The following is a 13101-nucleotide window of genomic DNA, read 5'->3' as shown; positions in this document are numbered from 1 at the left end:
TTTGTAAAGCTGCTTCAGAGAAGTGTTGAGATAAACTCATGATACAGTAAAGCCACCTAGTACTTGACTTTTGATTTTTAACTCCTGTTTTTAGTAAGATGACAGCATATACATAATCTGATGACTGTTTTTGAATCTTGGCATTTTATTGGAGTAGTCTTTTAAGTCAAAATGACATATCAAGAACAGACATTCAAATTGTCAGTAGACTTCTTCATGTATCTGAACTTCAAAAGCATAAAATCTTTTTTTTTTTTAATCTTCAGTTTTTAAGCCCATTTAATTATAGTGAAAGGCAATGGTAACTAACTATAATTAGTACAGTACAGTTTGTGGTGTACAGCTTAATTTGCTGCTGTGTTTTCCCATTCAAGATGTGTCACTGCTGAGTCCTTACCTAGCACTGATATCTTTTGGTGTGAAATACAAGGGACAAAAGGGACAAGGGCTTTTCACATAGCCTGAAGACTGGATTTATCAAAAGCTGGAGATGTCTAAACCCCGATGACTCTGAAAATCCGTCTTGCTTGCTGCCTTTTGACCACAAGAGGAGGTGTCAGACTCAGGATAGAGTGGCAGTCATAACCTGGAGGATGAGGGAGGAAAAGCAGCCACCAAAGGGACTCCTGGGTCTCTGCTTTGTAATCACAGCCGTTGGGCTGCAGGGCGCTGGCAACAAATGGGGCACCAAAAGGTGGCATCGCCGTCCACCTGACTGGCCAGACTGTGCTCCACACGTGCCTCCAAAGCTCCTGAGGCAGCTCTGGGGAGATCTGTAGTAACCTCTAGTCACTAAAAATCTGTACAGTCAGGACTGGTGATGCCAGAGGAGAGTCAACAGTGGTAGCTCAGTGAGGTTCTTCAAGATTTGTATTGATGTTTCTGCATTGCTCCGAAGTCCCCATGCAGGATGTGTTGTAGGAGAGTCTTGGTTATGCCCAAAGTATTTACTTTCCCTCTTTTACTAACTATGGAAAATAAAAGGACATTTAGTTATTTATTTATTATCATAATATCAAGGCCCTGGTTCTGGAAGATTCAATCCTCTCTGTCCATAAAGAAAAAAACAACAGGTTTACCTACAAAAGCATTATCAGCTAGATGAAATACATGGTGTTATAATTGCAGCCATTATGGGGGCTGTTTTGTTTTTATGTGTTTGTTTTCTTAGTGTAAGCATGTAATGATTCTGGTAGTTTTAAAAATCAATTAAAAAAAACTTGTCTGGAGTAACATTTCTTAATATAAATTTGTTTATTGTAAGTTCATTTTCTGCCATGAAAAAAATAATAATACAGAAGTTTTTGTTCGTTGCAGTGCACTTTGAAGTGTGGATTACATATGCAACGTTCTTACCCAGTGAAATGGTTCCATTACGGGGTACTGGAAAGTTTTTAAACTTAGGAATGAGATGAAACCCTCTTGAGACACGATCATCAAAATCCCTTTAATATGTTAAGATTCAGCCTGAGTGCTTTCCACTACTTTTTCTTCTCATTTTGAAAGCAATTCTGTACTTTATAGCCCTTAGATTATTTTGTGTTCTAGGTGGATTTTTGTGGAATAATATTTTTAGACAAAAATCTTTCTATTTAGCCTTGTCTGATTTAAGTTCACTTGCAAATCCTTAAATAACATTCATACAGTTACATAAGTATGTTAGTGTGCTCCAGAACTGAAAATGAGATTCGTGGGTTTAATTTTGATTTCGTTTCTCTTGCTGAATGACTAGCTATGCCCTCATCTATAGTGCCGTGTGCTGCAAACAGGGACGACTTGCTCGAGGTACTTCCCAGGGTAATTTAGAAGTTGAAGCACATGAGGAGCCTTTTCTGCTATATGGGGCTGGGCTCGCAAAGCAGCGCCCTGCGGGACCTGTTCTGTAGTATTTACACTGTAATGTAAAGGCAGTTCCTCCATTTTGAACTCCTATTAAGCGTGTGCTTTTATTTCCATAGTATTTATCCTCACCGTTTTATCACCACAGATGATGATTCAGCTCCTTCCAGAGCAGTTTATTCCATTGACTAATTGCTCTATTAAGAATGTTTTCCTCTTATCTAACTTGACTTTCTTTTCCTATTAGATTATTGTTCCTTTATGATCCTTTTTATACTCATTTGTACAAGCGGAATTAAATATTCATATTTCCTCAGGCTTTGGGGGGCATTTTACTGCTGCAGAAATGTGCCTGGCCTGTCTTTAATTTGAGATGTTGTGGGCCATTGGAAGGCAAAATTTTTTTCCAAGTGTTGGGGAGCAGTTGGCATCCTGTGATGTGAGTACATGGGGAGGAGATGTGGCTTGTGGGCCTTCGCAAACATTTAGCCAGTTTTAGGGACTAGCTGACAGTTATTCACTTCGTAATGGATTCCAGAGCACGGTTTTGCTGTTGTTGGGTGAGATTTCTGGCCTGGCATGGCTCAACCCTCTTCTTTTGCAGGTCACTGGGGCCGATGCGTGGGTGACTGCGGTTCGGGGGGCACTCGCAGCCGGGCCGTCTGGTGCACCCACACTGAGGGCTGGACGTCCCACCACGCGAACTGCGACCAGAAGGAGAAGCCCGAAAGCCAGCGGCGGTGCTTTAAGGTCTGCGACTGGCACCTGGAGCTGTTTGAGTGGGAGGTTTCGGGATGGGGCACCTGCGTGCCCGGCGGTGAGGCCGGGGCCTGCGTCACAGCACAGCACGGCCTGCAGCGCCGCAGTGCCCGCTGCCTCCAGAAGCTGAACAGGAGCACCGTCGCCAGCGAGATCTGCGAGCATCTCGCACCCCGGCCACACCTCGAGCAGGCCTGCCTGGTGCCGTGCCCGCGGGACTGCGTCGTCTCTGACTTCTCCGCCTGGTCCCAGTGCGGTGGGGGCTGCACCAGGACCATGAGGCACCGGACACGTGCCGTTGTCGCTCCCCCGCTGTACGGGGGTGCCCCGTGCCCCAACCTGACAGAGTCAAGGCTCTGCGAAATGGCCGCCTGTCCCCTCGGGGAGGAGGAGCACACCTACAGCCTCAAGGTGGGGCCCTGGGGCGAGTGCAGGCTGCCCCATCATGAGGATGTGAGCATGGCTGGGAGAGCCGTGCTGGATTTTGCTGCGGACTCTGGAGAGCCGAGCGTGTCCTGGCTCGAAGGCCGTAAAGCCCACCATCACGCCCGGGAGGTGCAGGTCGGTTATCAGAGCAGGCCGGTCAGGTGCGTGAGGAGCGATGGCAAAAATGTCGTGCTGAGGTAAGGGCCTCATCTTTGATGTCCTTTCTTTCATATGCTGCTGCTTTTCACGGCCACACCGCGAGTGTACTTGCCTTTCCGAGTTTTAAATGCAAATTTTTATGTGTTTTCTTCGCAGTCTGCTTTTTGATTTAATTCCCTTCTTGTGAAGCTAGCATCCCCGGAATATTTTGCATGCTTCTGTGATTCGTGACTGTTTAATTCATTTTATGTTTTTAGTATTTCTCTTCTGTTTTTTGTTGTTTTGAGGAAACCTCAAGGAAATGGAGTTATATACATATCACTTCCCACTATAACTGTAGGAGAGGGAGGTGCTGAACACGGAAAGGTTTCATTTTCAATCACCTACTGCATATATTTGGCTGAAGAGGCTAAAATAACATCAGCTTAAACTCCTTCATTCTTACAAATCAACACTGAATAAATTGAGAAGTGTCAACCTGAAAAGGACTTGCAAATTTACTAGAAGATATTTCTTGGACAGATAGATCAGTGAGCAAAGCCATGATTGTCTCCTGCTTTTGAGGAGCCTTCATGTTTGTGAGACTGATACAAGATTCGTGACTTGCATTTCTTTCTTTGGTGGTGGTTGTTGATTTCTATCCTCATGTGTTTTAGCTAACAATTTTCCATAGTCTATACAGGTTGCCTTACTGTAATTCATGTGTGAAGGTTACAATAATGTACAGCAAATAATGGAAAGATTTATTCTCTCCATTTCTTGCATTTAAATGTAAGTTATCTGAGCTCTGCCATTTGACTTTAGATTGAATTTGGGCAGATGCCAGGAGCTATAGATTACTGTGGAATTGATTGAGTTCTGAGAAAGTCAGAAGTAAGATTTTTGAAGAACTTCCTAGAAGTTCTTGGAAAATCCTGCTCCTGAATTTCGCAGAAATCGATCTTTCTCGGTAATCTACAGCGCCTGGTGCCTGCACAAATTCAAATTGGAGAGATAAGGGGTTATTTTTTGTCCAAGTTGCTGCCCCTGTTTATGTCAGATACGTTTTTGCACACATACTGAGGTGCAAATATACATTCTAGCCTATTTGCTACCTCCTCCTATTACATCTGTAGCAAAGTACATATTTTTTATTGCTTGGAAAAAAGTCAAGATTTGTGAACTGTTGCAGCAGTTTCTAACATCTTGACTTTATTACTAGTCTCTAATATATGCTGATTCTAAATATACAGATTTTATGCTCATGTAGCTGCTTGACTTTACTGGAGTTACTTGTGATTTATGGTACTGTGAAATCCGCAGCAGGTTTATGTACGTTAACATGTGTTAGCTGCTTTTCTGCCTTGTATCTCGTTCCTTATCAGTGGCTCTGGATAGGGAATACTGACTTGTTAAACTTTCACCGTCTCAGCCCTCACACTCTCAGTGGTACATTTGCTGTAGGAATGGGGAACGGAAGACACCGTTTTCATACTTTGCTCTTCATTTCACTGCTGTGTGAGTAATACATTGAACTTCTGGATGACAGAGCAGAAGGTCCCAGAAGGTTAAATTTCAGTTTCTCTACCGGTGATCAAGATGTCTTCTTCCCTCATCCTTTTTTCCTTCCTTTTCCTTCCTTTCTTTTTAGCTGATCCAGTCCCCTATTTGGGAGCATACAGCTCCATTAGCAGACTTTTTACAGTCCTGTCAGACCTTTTTTGTTGGGGCTGTGTCTCAGCTGAGGCTAACCCATCCTTTTTTCTTAGTAAGCCAATATACAAGAGGAAAATCCATAGATTCCATAGGGGATAAAAGATCTGTTTTAAAACCAAACCACACACACACAAACAAACAAAACCCCTTGTTATTACTTGTAGCCACGTAGCTTGAACTTGGAAACCTAAAACCCAAACCTAAAATCCATCATAAAATCCAACCTGTGTTTAATTTCAGGGCTCTAGTGTCACTGGTAAACACCCCTGACAACAACTCCCTAAAAACACCCCATGTTAATGCCTTCCTTGTTCCATTGTGCAGCATATTTGCTGCCATTCACCTGAAGAATGGATCAGATCTTGCAGATGTCACTTTACAAGAGTGATGATATTTTGGCTACTGATAAAGAAGAGTAAATGCATTTGCATAACCCTGAAGCAGGGCTTGGCAGACAGCCAAATGTCTGCTGTAAAACTGGGAAGAAGTGCTTTATTTGTGCTTTTTCATTTTCCTGGCTGAGATTTCCTATTTAGAATAACACTGTCGAGTAAGTACCGATGAGAGATACAAATTAAATTTCTAGGAAGCTAAGGGAAGAGAGAGAAATATCCCTAGATGTGGCCTAGGGATCCTAGAGATGTTTCACTGAGGTCTCGGAGCTGCACGATTATTGGGGTGTGTTGGGATTTTATCACCACCACTCTTCCTTCTGCCACTAACCCAAAGAAAAACAGCAGGTGATGGGAGTGGTCAGTTTAACACCATTACCTGTCAAAAGCCACGTGAGGGTAGCAAACATATATTCTGCTCACTTCCAGATTGATAATGCAGCAGCAAAGACGGCTCTGTGGTGTCCACTAGTGGTGTCTGTTGCCTAATTTATTATCAAAGTTGATAAATTTACCTGTTTCTAATCTCAGGACTGTTTGTCAGGCAATTATGCCAGCAAGCAGCAATCATTATGCATGCTAACGGGGGGTTACACTGGTACAGTGCTTGGTGTGAAAGAACAGGCTTTTGCAAAAAAAAAAAAAAAAAAAAAGGATTTTGGTGGGATGGGTGCAAGCTGTTTTTTAAGGACTAAATGGCTGAACGTATCCACTTCTTAGAGATGCAAAGTTACCTGTAAGAAATTAATTTTCACCTCTTCATTAACAAGTTTGTGATTCAAGAGAATAGCAAAAGTTGTCCTTTCTCTTGTGAGACAAGGAGCAGCAGCAGGAAATGTGCCTGACCTTTGTTTTCCATTTTCCACCGATTCTCCAGTTGTGATGTCGAATCCAGAAAAAAAGATCCTTTGGTTTCACGGCAAACCCTTGGGTGAGAACTGAAGAATCCTTTGCTTTATAAGGAGAACATTATTTTCATTTAAATCATTGGTCCCGTGAAGTTTTGAGTGTCTGTATCGGCCTTGAAGGTGCAAAAGAATATGCTAGGAATTTCTAAAGTAAATGTTGTAAAGTCGAGTTGCTTTGAAAGGAGCACAAGTGCTTGGAAGATAGGATGGACTGTATCAGGCGCACGGAAGTGGGGAATGTTTTTGATGCAATGTTGTTTAGATTGGAGGATCTGCATTTGTCGAAATGAATGAAAAAGGGAGAAGGGAAGAGGAAAGGCAGAGATGGACCTCTACTTTTTGAAAAACACTAGAAATTAAGACAGTCGACCAACAGAATGTCTCTAGAACTTGAGACAGGTTCAGAAGTAATTTTGGTGTGAAAACTTTATATTCATAAAACATGAAAGGAGTAGGATCAAAATGAAATAGTCTTAGATATATTACAGAGTCTTTTTAAGACTTCATTTATTTTAAAAAGCCTATTTTTTAAATTTCTTTTTCAGATAAACAAAAAAGGTTTAACTTTCTTTAAATCTTCCATCCAGTAACAAAATCAACCATAAACACTTGCATACATTTAAGAAAATCTCTGAAAAAGTTGTAACAAATTTACAGATAGAAATTCTGCTGGGTTTGGTTTTCTGTTTTGTCACAGTTGTAAAAACCTACCGAGTAGTGAGATGGAGGAACTCTTTTTTTTTTCCTATTTAATTTAGACACTAAATTGTACTTTAGTTAAATAAGTGCCTATAGCTAAACATTGAAATCCTAAATAAATTTGCCATGATTTTTCTAACTTGATGAGCGCATTCACTCAGCACACTTAGTATTCCCAGTAAGCATTCTGAGAAGTTAGCATCAGGAGCAAACAGTTTTAGTGCCTTTTTTTGGTTATTATTTGGATGAGGAGTCTTTTTTAGGTACGTATTTCTTAAACTCTTCATTCCGTGTGCAAGGTGATGATGATATAATAGAGTTGGATTTGGGATTCAGTTTGCTTTGCCTTTGTAAGTGAAAATTCAGGTCAAATTCAGTCAATGGACCGGTAGATGGAGGACGTGGTAGAGCAGCACTCAGTTCTTTTGTTTACCTCTGTAATTTGAATTTACATTATCCATTTCCTAGTGGATTGCACTTAACCACTGTGCTGTCGTACATTTCTTGGAAAAATTATTTGCAATTTCTGCTGTTGACACTATTCTGTTCTCTAGATGAGAACAAAATTTTACAGAGCAGAGGTGGAAATGCTGTGCTGTAATACACTTACATTTAATGGCCGTGATTCTGTTCTGGGAGAGGAGGAGTGTGTGTGTGTGTGCGCGTTCAGGTTTTTTCCAGCAGATGTAGGAATCAAGCCTCAGTGCTCAGGCTTGAAAAACAAATTCCTGAGCTATTGGATAAGGAGGTCCTTAAAAAAAAGTCTAATTTCCTTTGCTTTTATTAAAAGCACACTAAACAAACGAACAGTGACCGCGTTTTTTCCTTTCAATTAGAATAACGTTTTGGAAATACTGTCCAATAATAAGTAGGCTTTTTCTTTGTTTTTAAAACTGTGCTGAAAGCCAACTGCTTCTGTAGCCCTAAGATCTAAATGCCTGCCTAGTTGGCACAAATATGTCAGCATTTATTTTTAATCGCAGCATAGGATCTCGTGCATAAAGCTCTGGAGACACCAGAACTTAGACGTCTTAGACACTACAGTCTGTGTTCCTTTGGATCATGAGTCTCCCTTTGGTCAGGAGAAAATAGTATTTGGATGCTGTTAGGAACATGGCAAGGCTATGTCCACTACAGTCATTATTAGAGCCTAATGAGTCCTGTGCCAGGACTTATTCTGAAGATGATCAACAACAACCTGTTCCCGGCTCATTCTCTAACACACTCACCTTTCGTTGTGAATGCGTTGATATGCTTGAGGAAATTAAAGAAAACCAGGGATTTCCGCTTGGTGCCCAGGCTGATCTAACGAAGCACTGCTCCAGGAATGAGATGGAGATGGAGGAGAAGAGCCATGCGCCCTTTGGCATCAGCCAGCGGCTCAACATTACGACAGGGGATGCAGGGCTATGTGGAAGGAGTGGTACATGGGGCAGCTTTTCCTCCTTGTCTTGCTTTTCTGTGCATAGCTCCAGGACTACAAGAATGAACAAGAGGCATGTCTAGGTTTCCTTTGGTTTAGTGTTTTTTTTTCCAGCATGTCTTTTTTCCCCACTCAGTACACAGAAGAGTAAGAAGGCTCTCTGCCACTTGAGTGATTTAAGCTTCATGCATCTGTTGTCTGTTAACCAACTGATCCATCTTAAACTGCAGGCAGCATTACATACAATGCAAAACAATTCCTGGAGATTTACAGTATCAATCCAGCCCTGCAACACAGAAAGCATCAATTGTGGAAGTACGTTATAATATTGCAGTCACCAGATTGACTCCTAAAAGGAAGATCTAACCTGAATACTTGAAAGTGGAAAGTTAGTGTAAAAAACTGGGCTTATGAGGTAGCTGCCATCCCCAGGACTTCCTTCCTTCCCTGCTGGTTTGCTCACTGAGGTTTGTTTGTAGGCTCAGATTAACGAGTGCCTCACACACCTGGGTTTTATCTGTATCACATTGTTCTGAATACATCAGTTACATGAAAGAATGTGTCTGAATTTCATGCAAAAGGATGGGCTGTGTTTTTACATGTGTTTTTGTGTTGCTCGGTGTCACAGTTAATTTGACTTTGAGGCTCTGAACGAGTGGTACAAGTTAATTAGATTCACTTTCTGTTTGGCTGTTGCATGCAATTCTCCCTCAAAAACATCTACCCAAGCAGAAGGATGAAAATTGCCAGCTCCACATCTTGTTCACCTGAAGGTCAACAAAGTTCTCTTTAGCCTTTTATAGGAGGAGCGGTGGAGGGATTTTCAGAGAAAGAATGAGCTATTCAGGCTTCACATACTTGCAAGTCTTGCACATAGCAAGGATGTGTGCTGGGCAGAGATGTCTTTTGCAGCCCAAGTGTTGGCATACGTTTGAATCCATTGGAACAGGTGTTGTAGGTATTGTCTTGTCTAGGTTTGGGACCAGCAATACTCATTTTAAAGAAGACCCCAAAGCAGATTTTTAAAGGCTTCGTTTTCTTTGGTATTTCAGCACAGATCAGATCAGACAAATTTCTCATTTGCAGTGGTGCAACCCCAGAAATGGGTTTGGGTTTTCTTGTTGGTATCTGAACACTAAATTCTGATTATTCTTTTGAATGTGAGATCGCTTGCACTCCATGCTATGTTCTTAGGTTAACTCTAGTATAGTCACTCAGGACAATGATTTCTGTTTGCTAGTATTTTATCTACTCAAAATCAGGAATCCTTTCTTATCAACGCTGTGGCATTGGTGGCTCACCTGATAGCTCTGTTATAAAAGTATTAAAAAGGAAAGAAGGTTACAATTGGCATGACTCTACCAGCCTAATGCTCCAACCAAGACTCAAAATCACTGGCCTAGCTCGAGTTCAGATATAATGATTATCACATTTCAGTCCTTGGTTCAATAGCACGGATGTTTTGTACCAGATGCAGCTATGCCATCAGTTGCATTCAACATGTGACAGAGGCTTGAGAAATTTTTTTTTGAATATAAACAAGAATAATTTGGGGGCATATCGCAGGTTTCTGCTTCAAGAAGTTGTTAAAATAAACCTTAGCAAATTCATCCTCCCTGCACCTGTGAGACTATTATTCTAGGTGATGAAGCTGAGACGAAAAGTGTTGAGTTACACTTCAAACTTAAAAAGAGAAGTGTAAATTTAAAACACTAAATGCTGTATTATGCTAGTGATTCAGGGTGTAGTCAAACCTGATCACGTATCGGCGGCAATATTCCTGTTGACCTCTGTGAGAAATGGACCGATTGCCAAATTGGAGGAGAAGCGAGTGAATGCCCGTTATCTTCTCTGCTCCCCCGTGAGATTGCCGTGCAATCCTGAAATGATTGCCCAGTGTATTTTCTGTAGAGAAAGTTAGCTTAGTCAGACTGTGTTATAAGTAATATTAAGTGAGGTAATAACTGGTTCCTTGGCACCAGCTCTAGATTTCACACCTTTTAAGTGCACATGTATTTGCTCCTTACAGCTGGTAAAAGCCTGACTGCGAGCAACTGGAAGCTGGAGAAGGCGAATTTAAAGAGAGTTCACACTGAGTTCATGTACGGTCTTAATTTCGGAGAGCGATTAGCATCATCAGTGTATCACCAGGCAGAAATCAGAAATTCTTAGCTCTTTTTTCCTGGTGACACTTTTTTTCTGGGTTCCATCTTTTTGTTTTTTTTCCCCTTTGATTCCTCTCCCCTTTCCCCTGTCCGATCATTTGTGGCTTTCCAGTGACATCTCTGCTCCTACGTAACTCCGTCCTCTTTTGTTATACCCTTCCCAACTCTGTTACATCAGTTATCTGTGGTTTCTGGGAGACAACCATGGTTTCTCACCCTTTCTGGGAGATTCCTGGTGGCCTTGTGGATGATCTCCAGCTGCAGTGAGGTGAAGCAGGAGCAGCTGTGCTCTGCTTGGTCCCTTCCACAGTGAGCAGGGCAGGAGAGCACTGTCTGTCATGTCTACAGTTGTCAGCTCTCAAAATTCATTTTTCCATTGCATTGAGCCACGTGCTGTGTTTTGCTGTGTTACAAAATGAATGAGGATTTTGTCCTAACGAAGGCTCGGGTAATGTGATTGAGCCCAAAAAGTACATGTACGGTTGCGGCATGCCACAGTCTCCTGTGGTTTGTCAGGTTGGAAACCCCTCTGGCCTTAGTTAACAGCATTTGCTTGATAACAACCTCGCAGAACAAAAACATTTCTTATTAATATGTGCCTAATTATTTTTTAAAAGAGCAGAGTTGCTCAGCAGGATGCGCTGGTACCTAGGGTGACAGACGCTGGACAGCTAGCTCTGTGCGCGGAGGGAGGAGAGAGCGAACATCAGTGGCAACACTTCTCCTGGGCTTGGCTTTTATTTTCAGTCCTGGTTAAACTGTGAAATTGTAACTGCACAGGTGTAAATGTGGTGCATTTTACATCTGTTGTAACTTGAAATAAATTAAGTGTAGTATTTGCAAACCACACAGCACGCGAGATAGCAGCCAGAACTCTCTGGAAATGCAGGATGTGCATTGCAGCTCCTCTTACCCTCACTGATTTGGTGTTGAGGTGAGTCTTCTGATTCACCCCAAATGACCATGGATTTCTTGGTTTATGAGTTAGGGTGAAATATCTGGGCTTTGGGCTGGGGAAACAAAAAATTAGTAAGATCTCCTCAGCTGTTTGACTGTGTTCTTCTCGCAGCCTGTGCGTGCAAGATGCCATCCCTTTGACCTTCAAGTCCTGTGTCATCGCTAAGGACTGTGAAACGTCCGAGTGGTCGGCGTGGAGTGCCTGCTCACAGACCTGCAGCTGGGGAGAGCTCGCCCCGGGCTTTCGGAGCCGGCGCCGTGGTGTGCAGAGCGTGGCAGTGGGCACCGGGAAGCTCTGCCCAGAGCTGGAAGAGAGGGAAGCGTGCAGCGCAGGAGGGAGAGAGCTGCTGCAGCCCTGCCCCAGGTATTTGTGTGCTTTTGTCAAAGTTTTCTGAAGAACCCCCTGTTTGGAGGTGGTATTGTGCAAAGCAAAGCTTCCTTGCTCTGTGTCTGTCCGTATGTATGGAGAGGGTCACACATCATGGCTCCTATCTGTCTGAAAGATCATTGATTTGATCACTGTTAACTATGATTAGTGGTATTATTTATTGCTAATAGCATTCTCGTAATTGTTGCTGTTATCATCATTGCTATTACAATAATTATACTTGCATATAGAAATAAATGTAAATTACACTGACTACAGCTTATGTTTTCATATTTTAAAAACCGAGAGCCAGATATTCTTGTTCTCTGAAAGAGCTTTCATGCCAATTGCTGGTTCAGAGAATTTCCTCAACGGCGCAGACTGGGCAGGTCTCCACGACTGTGCTTTTATTGGCTTTTCAATCATGACTTTTACACAAGCTTTAATGATTCCCCTTAATCTCCCCATAAAAAATTACAGTCCTCCTTGTGGAAAATGGGAACTGATCAGAGGTAACAGCTTGGTCTTTACGCAGCTTCCCTCCGGATACTTCTTAAACTGGGATATTTAGCAATCCCTGCGTATTAGCTTGGTTTATGGCAATCTTTGTTTTGGCATAAGGTGGGGAATTCACCTTTCTGATCTTTAAATCTGTGCAGTAGTGCCTGGCCAGGCTAGCATAGAGGGGGGCTTGTTTGCTTTGCAAAGAAAATAAAATATTGCTTAATTTTTTGCATCCCATGTTCTGAGATTGACTGTAAAATGCTTCAAGATTGTTAAGATTTTATATACATGTAGACAAATCTCCCCCTGTGAATGAATGTGTTTAATAGGAGGCCTATTCAGTGATCAAGTCATGAATTTCTGGTGTTTTGCCAGCTACTGCCACAATCTTTGATAAAGCCTTTGCAAGATACATTTCTTGGGAAGGCGTAACCTGTAAAAGCGTCACTATATTGTTGAGTTCATTCAAAATCAAATGCTGATCATTTTTATGCACCCTGCTAGCAGAGGAAGTATATATATATATATATATATAAAATTCTTTTGCTTGATTACATCCCACGAAAAGGCTCTCACAGAGTGATTTTTGCTCCTGCCCAGATGCACATCAATTTCAAAGACAATAGATTAACACATTGTCTCACTGATTTTGTATAGGAGTGTAGGTGCAAGTGACACCTGATTGGGGTATGCCAGCTGGTAGTTAATCAGGGAGCGAGAAGACACGTGTCTGTCCCTAGTTTCTCAGTTCATCTGCTCTTTGATATTGCACTGCATGAAAGTGCAAACGATTGCAAAGGCTTGATGT

General features: G+C 42.0%; 1 protein-coding gene across 9 annotated transcripts in view; it reads left to right on the top strand.

Moving 5' to 3' along the window:
• Positions 1–13101, top strand: part of THSD7B (thrombospondin type 1 domain containing 7B) — a 454300-nt gene that overhangs the window by 244794 nt on the left and 196405 nt on the right. For all 9 annotated transcript variants that reach the window (XM_083841258.1, XM_083841253.1, XM_083841254.1 and 6 more), the window contains 2 exons: positions 2444–3221; positions 11535–11786. In XM_083841258.1, the coding sequence (XP_083697384.1) occupies positions 2444–3221; positions 11535–11786 (1030 nt within the window). The remainder of the gene's footprint in view (positions 1–2443; positions 3222–11534; positions 11787–13101) is intronic.

Source organism: Anser anser (assembly GCF_964211835.1).
Source record: "Anser anser genome assembly, chromosome: 6".
Taxonomy (NCBI): Eukaryota; Metazoa; Chordata; class Aves; order Anseriformes; family Anatidae; genus Anser; species Anser anser.
The sequence above is the reverse complement of the archived record's forward strand: the minus strand, read 5'-3'. Positions and strand labels throughout refer to the sequence as shown.